General features: G+C 49.8%; 1 protein-coding gene across 1 annotated transcript; it reads left to right on the top strand.

Moving 5' to 3' along the window:
• Positions 1-1,136: 1,136 nt before the first annotated feature.
• Positions 1,137-6,829, top strand: NPHS2 (NPHS2 stomatin family member, podocin; the record flags this gene model as incomplete). Its single annotated transcript, XM_084211231.1, has 8 exons — positions 1,137-1,413; positions 2,991-3,094; positions 3,963-4,035; positions 4,335-4,417; positions 4,674-4,877; positions 5,219-5,274; positions 6,088-6,166; positions 6,551-6,829. 8 exons carry the CDS (start codon positions 1,137-1,139, stop codon positions 6,827-6,829), a joined length of 1,155 nt encoding a protein of 384 aa, XP_084067357.1.
• Positions 6,830-8,535: the final 1,706 nt, after the last annotated feature.

The following is an 8,535-nucleotide window of genomic DNA, read 5'->3' as shown; positions in this document are numbered from 1 at the left end:
CCTGCTGACACAGCACCCAGCACAGCAGAGAAAGGAGGCAGCTGGTGCTCCTGCCCTCCCTGCCTGCAATATCCTGACTCCAGGTGGAGCACCAGTCTCCAATAAAACAGGAATCTGTGGAAAAACAAGATCAGCACCTCCTCAGCTGTCTTCCCAGCTCCCTCCAGCCACTCCTCCACACCAGGGAATCCCTGAGCTCAGCCCTGCCCTGCTTTAGGTCCCAGGTGTGTCTTTCTTTCTGTAGTGTAATTTCTAGCCAGGTGCTGATTTCTTTAATACACTTGGTGACTTTTTAGTGTTTCTTCCAGAGGTTTCTGCAGATGTCAACACAGGCTGAGCAGCATGAAAAGATAATGCTCCCATGTTTGCTCTGCAATGCTCCTGCTGAGGAAAACTAGGGAGGCATTTAGGCACAAACTGTTTTGGCAATTTACAATTCAACAGCTCTAACTCTGTGATGGCTCTCATATTAATATAAGGAAAGCTGGGAATCACCCATTCAGGAAAGCTGGGACCAGTTACTTTCCCTCCTTGCTAAAATGTGACCCTAGAGAGAGGGAAGTTGCTGCCAATGTCCCTTCACAGTGTCAGCCAAAGGGCTTCCGGAGAGCAGAGCAGGGTGAGATTGTACTTACCCAAGTGTCCACCACAACACCCTCTCCAGCCACTCCTGAGTAAGCCACTGGCCTTACCAGCACAGGCTTTTCACCCTGGTGTCTGTTCTGGGCCACTCTCACCTTTTCTTATCTTTGGGGCCACATGCCTGACAGTTACTTTTAGGTTGCTTTTCAACAGCTTTGTAGAAACTGTCTACTAAAAATCACCAGAATGCTTCTGATTGCATTTTATTTCCAAAAGCATAGATGCAAATAGAATATCCTCCTGGGGTCCATCCTGTCCAGGTCTAACTTTCCTTCCCATCTCCACAGCAGTGCATGAGGAGAGCAGAGCAGCTGGAAACAGCTTGCTCACTTCACTGTCCATTATGCCTGACAAGCCTGTGATGAACCTGAAATGAGCCTCCTTGATGTGACACCTCCCCTTCTCTCCTCCCCTGCCTGCCTTTCCTGCCTGCAGCAATAAATTTGAGCAGTACTCGTTCCAGCCCCAGGGCAGCTGCGTGCTCCTTGGCACAGATGAGGATGGAGAAGAGAGCTCGGAGCTCTTCCAGGGAGTCCCACAGAAGACGCAGAGAGTCCCCGGCTGCACGGGGCAAACGAGAGAAGAGAGAGAGCAGCAGAGAAGCTGGCAAAGGGAAGGGAGATGTAAAGCAGGAGAAAGCCAAGGAGACCAAGAGCACTGTGGGGAGCGATGGTAGGGTGCACACCTCCACGGTGGTGGACGTGGATGATGTGGTGTCTGATGAAGAAATGGAGGCAATGGCATTGCTGGATAGTGAGCAGCAAGAGGAAGGTATGGCTTGAAGAAGGGAAGGGGTTGGAAAACTCTGGGCTCTTTGGTGCTGCGTGGGTCACAGTATGACTCTGTTCTGGTGGGTGTCATCACACCCACCTTACACGGGTGTGGTTATCCTCAGGATAGGATATGGGAGGCTTCAGCTAGCCTCCCAGCTGGCTTCTGCAGGTTTATTAGCACCATCCAGCAAGGCAGTGAACCTGGATACAAGCAGTTGCATTCCCAGCATCCTTCATGCTTCTGCTTGCTGCTCCGCAGTTCTGTTCACACTCTGCTCTCTTCCTTTTCTTGCTTGGCCTCCTTTAGGTGGATGGCATTGGCCTTACTGCCAGTTCATAGCCCAAAGGACCTTGCTGCAGGGAAGAACTGCCCTTGAGATGCACACTTACCGCTCACCTGCTGGAGAACCTTTAAGAGCAGCTCCTTTCCACGTGTTTGTTAGGCACATTCCCAGACTGCTACAATAGAAGGGAGCATTGTGATCCTTTTGGCAATACAACCGGGCCTGTTTGGACCCAGCATCACCACAGGCATGGCAGATGGCTATTTCAAGAGGCAGCACCACTTGTGCTCTTCCCTGCTAGCACCTCTGCTGCCCCAGAGTAACACAAAGGTTCAGACTTGTTCCCGACTCCCTGGGAACAAGCTTTTCACAGCTTCATCTTTCTGCCTCCATTACAGGAATTACAGCTATTGGACAGTGCTTAGGAGCTCTAGTGGCTACACAGGTTCTTGGGATCTGAGGCTCCCTCAAGACCTGGTGGTTCTGTAAAATATTTCAAAGGCAGAGGAGCAGGGATGGAAGGGTTGGAAGGGATTAAAAATGGGAGGGGTGCTTACTTCACAGTTGGAAGTCCTGATCCACTCTCTGGTTCCATCTGTTTTCATGCCATACCTGCCATTTTTTCCCTCAGACAGGAACACAACAAAGAACAGCCAGAGCAAGATGACCCATACTCACTTTGGGGAAATGTAGAAAGTAGTAATAATCTGGGCTGACTGTGCCAGTCACTCGCCAGCACCTTGGGGTGACTTCTTAGAACACAGGAAGATTTTACTGGCACCAGAGGCTTCATCCCACTGCATTTGAGAGCTGGGATGCAACTAAAATCCTAATCCAAAACAACCTGAAATACACTGATAGAGAAGGGCACTTCAGGATGTGCATGTTTAAAGCTCTCTCTTGTTTACAATCTTTGTCTTTAGCTCATCTTCACAGATAAACTTCAGGAATGCCACCTCAGCAAAGCTGCCCATTCCAAGCCTTTCAACCCTGCTTTGTAGCCTCAGTTCTTCAAGATGAAGTCTGCTTTCTAGTCAAGCAACCATGGGGAAGCATGGCTCAGTTTTTGTCAGTAAAGCAGAGACAAAATCTATCCATCCATCCTTGCTACTCCTGGCAATCTGGGGCAAAGAGTGTTCCTTAACTCACCTCCAGACAGAGCCAAGTGTTTCATTTACAATGAATCCAGGCAAAGGACAGCAGTGAAGCTGACGTGTGCAGGCACTTGTCAGGCTATCCGTATTTTGGGAGCAGCCGTCTTCTAACACAGTCCTGTTGGATTTCTCCCTAGGTGTAAAGTCTCCTGGTCTGGGTATCTGTGAGTGGCTTTTGACCATCTTGTCTTTCCTGTTCATCATACTGACCTTCCCCATTTCTGTCTGGTTCTGCATGAAGGTGAGAATAGCCATGGGGCCTCTCAGGATTTGGTGTCTGATCTGGATGTCACACACTAATTCAGCACATGTTGGACGTGAGCATTAAGGGTTTTTTTGGTATAAGGCCCCTATTTATACCTCTTCAACTCGTCATTAATTTTGATTTGTCCTTTATTGCATGTTGCTACAGCACAGTGGTCCAACCATTGCCTAGCAAATACTCCTGCTGAAATACCGGCAGGAAGGAAAATTTGCAATTTTTTTAAAACAAGTTGCAAGTGTGTTCAGACACATCCCTCAGCCTACCTAGCCCAGACATGGCTGCATTACAGCAGCAGAGTAAATAGGCTTTAAATTCAAAATTTTAAGAGAGATTGATCTCTCAGTTAATAGCAGATTTTCCCTCTTCCTCTCATTTTTATTCAACATGGCTACAAGTAGGCACTTGTAGGCATTTTGATTCCCACTTCTCAGGAAATTTCACATTTGTCTTGTTATCAACAAGAATATCAGTATTACAGCTCAGGTCTTAGGATGAGCACATTTGCCTTGGAGGGAAACGAGCAACGTGGAACATTTTAACTCGGGTTATTTAAGTTTGGCCAGGCTATAAGGAAGCAAAATGCTGGATCATCTTGGGAAACCCTGGGTGGGTATAACATGGGCTGCTCTCACCAAATCTCTGTCTGTAACAGGGCTGCTCATATTCAAGGCTGGCCAGCAGTTCTGGGCAAAGGGTAAAGTTACCCAGTGACAGGTGATGCCACAAGCACCTGAAATCCTCCCTTTGCAGGGCTTTTCCAGAATAAACTTCCTCCCGTGCTGGTGAGGCCGCTTTTCCCAGTCCTACTTCTTCCTCTCCAGCCTGGATTTGTTTCCCTCTGCAGGTGGTGCGGGAGTATGAGAGAGCCATTGTTTTCCGACTTGGGCACCTCCTTCCTGGCAGAGCCAAAGGACCTGGTAAGGTGTTTACTGAGCTCCCCCCAGCCACAATCCTCCTCTTCTGCATGCCTTACCAACACTCACATGCTGGTGCCCTCCAAGCAGACGTGGCCAGGCAGGAGATCTGATGGTTTTTGTTCCCTTCCTTTTAAGGGCCAGTAGTTTCTGAGCCTTCTCCATCACAGAAACAGCCTGAAAGTTTGAGCCTATGTATTGCTATTCTTTTGTAGTTCTACATGCATGTAGTTCTCCAAAACAGAAGAGGTAATTTTTGTAGTTCTGATGATGAACCTGCTGTCTTTCTCTTCCTCCCACAGGCCTTTTCTTTTTCCTTCCCTGTTTGGACACCTATCACAAGATAGACCTCCGCCTCAAGACCCTAGAGATCCCCTTCCATCAGGTACGGCTGACACATCCTCTCTATATTAATTTTGGAATGTTAAATCTTATGCTTCCAACCTTCATCCTTGCAAAGAAAAAATTCAAAAAACATCTCAAAGTAACCTCTAGTTTGCCCAAGATCAGTCAGTAGCAGAGGTGGAAGCTACAAAGACAACCATTCAGCCAGTCTTCATCATTCTCTCAGTTGTGTGCTTTTTTGTGCTACCTTAGAGTTGCCATGACCAGCTCCATCTCCCCTAATGTCTTCTACTTAGGTGGTGACCAAAGACATGGTTACTTTGGAGATAGATGCTGTCTGCTACTACCGGTTGGAAAACGCCTCTCTTCTCCTCACCACACTGACCAGCATCTCCAGTGCCATCCAGCTGCTGGTGCAGACCACCACCAAGCGTCTCCTGGCACACCAAGCCTTCTCTGAGCTTCTGCTGGAGAGGAAGAACATCAGCCAGGAGATAAAGGTGCTTCTGTGGGGAGGGAGAGGCAAAGCAAGGGGTGAATTGAGGCTCTAAAAGAAGCTCAGGTGGCCAGTCCTTCAGGGTCAGACACTGGTTTGAAGAAGGCTTCCACACTTGGAATCAGTGTGGAGTCCAGTTAAATCACCCTAAACCCCTGGGGTTCACACAAATGGAAAATGAGGGAAATAATTTTATTTCTGAGGAGCCTCGTCCAGTAGCACATTGAGCCTGATAAATCTGCCTTACAGTCCTGCAATTAAATCCTTGCCCTGTCTTGCTCCCTGTAAGGGGCCTAGGCCAGGGCTACTGTTCTCCACATGCTCAAAAAATATTTGTCTTCATAGGTAGCTTTGGATGCAGTCACAGGCTGCTGGGGGATCAAAGTGGAGCGAATAGAAATGTAGGTAGGAAATGCTGGTAGAAGGGAATTCTCTCTCCTTTTGCAAGTACCTGTCCTGTGCTGCTTGCTGTTGCCTGCTCCTCTTCCTGCTTTGCCTCTGGCTCTCTCTCTGCAGGTGTCCTGCACAAGGTAGAACCTCACCTCTCTCCTTCCTATTTTCCCTGCCTTCTTCAGCCTCATGTAAAATTTCCACATCCGTTCTTTCTCCTGTCCTGACAGCCAGAGCAGGACCCTTAGCTGGGATCTCATCACCCTTTCGCTGCTGCTGCTGCAGGCAGAATTTGCACCCAATTCTGGTAGCCAAAAGGCACAGCAAGGCACGTAACTCTCCATGTCACACTCTACATCAAAGGCCCTGGGGTCTCAGCACTGGTAGGGATGGGCTCATCACTCAAGTCTGTGCAGAAAGGAGGGACTCACTGATCACACAGAGGGACATGGAAGAGAGAGCCAAGTAGTGAATGAATAAATCTGTGAATGGAACATTCCTGTGCCTGTCTTGAGAGCTGTCTCCTAGTGGAGTCTCTGCCGCCTCACAAAGAGTGAGCTTAAACTATGAGCCTCAGAGACACAAGGAGATCTCCCTGCTGGCTGGTGATCATGCCTGGTCACTAGAAAACCAGGCTGAAAGAGAAGGTTGGGAATGGAGATAGAAGGCTAAAGTGAGACACGCAAAGAGGGACACCCAGGGGCAAAGAATATGAATGAGCTGCTCTGCAGAGACCTACTGAGCCCATCCCAAGCCTCAGACTGACCATCCAGTGCTACCAGGAGAGCCAAGAGCCCAGCTAATACCTGTCTTTACTACCACAGCAACAACGTGCAGCTGCCTGCTGAACTCCGGCAGTCCCTGGCTGTGGAAGCAGAGGCCCAGAGACAGGCCAAAGTGCGGGTATGCCAACATCTGAACACTTCTCATCTCCTTCCAAAGCATTCCTCCTCCCTTTCTCACCTCTGGTTTGAGGTCCCTGTGTGTGCCACACAGGCACATAGGTCTGGGTTGAGATGTTTTCTTTAATTCCTGAACAAGAGCTGAGTCTAACAAGGGGAGCTCAGTTGTGAGCTCTGATGAGCCTGGTAAAAACATGTCAGACATGAGCTTCCAGACTTCTGGCAATGCCAAGAGGTTAGTACATGCTGTGATCTTCAAGGAGCAGGAATTTTATAATCACACTGACCCTGAAAATTTCATCATGGCAACCTTCCTCTGTACCAAACAGTCTGTGCCCCCTCACTCCCAGCCTCACAGAACCTTCCTTCTTCCCCTGCTTGGTAGGTGATCGCTGCAGAGGGGGAAAAGGCTGCTTCCGAGTCCCTGCGGATGGCAGCTGAGATCCTGTCCAGTGCTCCAGCTGCTGCTCAGCTCCGTTATCTCCATGCACTGCACTCCCTTACCACAGAGAAACCTGCTGCTTTCATCTTGCCCTTGCCTCTGGATGCCATGAACCTGGTCTCTTCAGCTACCCACAGCTCTCCAGCTGTGAGCAGCCTCCTCACAGGCACCACAAAGCTCCCAGAAAATCCAAAAGACAAGAAGGACTCGCCCATGCTCTGAGAGAAATGGTTTCCACCTTGCTCCTGCTCAGAAAGGAGCAAGAAGGCTGGCCCACCATCAGGTTCTGAGGCAGGAGGGAAAGCAGCACAGGCCTGCAATATAAAGTGGATTGTACACAGAAAAAGCCTCTACTTGTTTTGGAAAGGAAAAAATAGTGGAGTGCAAGGAGCAGGCCTAGCAAGTGTGTGAGCAAGGGGTTGAGGGAAGTGGGGTGTCATCCCTTGCCCTCCACAGAGCCAGATGAGCCTTGACACATTACAGCCTGGCTCCCAGGGTGTGATCCATCTTGCCCCATCACCCTGGAAGGAAGGACAGACCTTCCCCAAGTCCTTACATGTCCCCCATCCACAAACCAAGCAGCCAGGCAGGTGAGAGAGGGAGCACGACAACCCGTGGGGGAACAGCGTGCAGGCAGGATGCTGGGTGCTGCCATCCTGGTGGTCCTGCAAGGAGGGAAAGAGCTGGGTCCTTGTGGTGTCCTGGATATGGGATTTCAGTAACCACCCCACAACCAAGGCGTTTAGCCCTAGTTCTGAAGTAGGAGGAAAAGGAAGAAGGTGAGAGGGCAGCCTTTAAAGCTCGGTGCTTCCCTGCCGGGCACATCTGCTGTGCAGAGGAAAGGCTGTGCTGCTGCTCGCTTCCACAGGGTGGTGAGGCAGGACAGCGTCTGAGCTCGTGGGCACTTAAAAACTTTAGGGTGAGGTGACCCGCTTAAGCAACGCCCACTGGGCTGACAAGGGGAATCCGGCAGCGCTGGCTGAGAGCCTCGGGAACGGTAACACTTTTGCCCGCCTGCAGCTGCCTTGGTAATTTTCACTCACGGAGAACAAACAGAATTAGTTCTCAAAAATCCTGGAAGCCACAGAACTCCTATGAATCTTTCCTGCCTACAGCTGCTTTAAATGGCCAGGAACCTACAGCTATTGCAGTCCTTTCCCTTGGCAAAATTCTGGAGCACTGTCAAAGGAAATATCCCTGCACTCAGATTTTCTGATCCTGGTGCCCTTTACGTGGACATCAGCTCTGCTCCTGCCCTACTTGACCTACAGCATCTCCCCTTGCTTCAAAGCAGATCTCCCTACACGGCCAATCCACTGTTCTGCTGTTGGTGTCCCGCACAGGTCAAGAGACAGGGCACTTTGTTGCCTTTCTCTTAATTGCCCGCAGATTGTTGGTCATGATGCCCGTGCCTAACAGGGGGTACTCAGCCAGTCTCTCACTCTTTAATTTTCATTTATTCACAACTCTTTGCCTGCTGGTAACTCTAACTGCTCCCATGACTGCTCCACAGTCTACAAATATTTGCCAGCATTTTTACAGCTGGCAAATAGGACACCTGGCCAACCAGCCCTCTTACAAGTGGCTGGGAAGTGGGAAAAATCCACCCCTGAACTCGGCAGTGACCCCACAAGCACCTGCCCTGCAGGTGTCACCTCCCATTTACATCAATTGCCCCTGTAACCCTCCCAGGGGAGGGGGCAGCAGGATCACTGTGGCTCCTGCTGGTGTGGCTGTGGTACATCTCAAGAGTGATCTGCCCAAGGAAAATTAGCTCTGTGAAGTTGAACAGCTCTGTCATCTTCCACTGGGGAGCTCGAGCTGTGCAGTTACTGCTCTAAAGCTGGTTCTGGTTATTTCTCATGCTGCTGGAATAGACCCTTCTTTCCCAGCCTCAAGGACATAAGGGCAAAAGGGCATAATACTAC

This window comes from Fringilla coelebs, assembly GCF_963513975.1.
Source record: "Fringilla coelebs genome assembly, chromosome: 9".
NCBI lineage: Eukaryota > Metazoa > Chordata > Aves > Passeriformes > Fringillidae > Fringilla > Fringilla coelebs.
The sequence above is the reverse complement of the archived record's forward strand: the minus strand, read 5'-3'. Positions and strand labels throughout refer to the sequence as shown.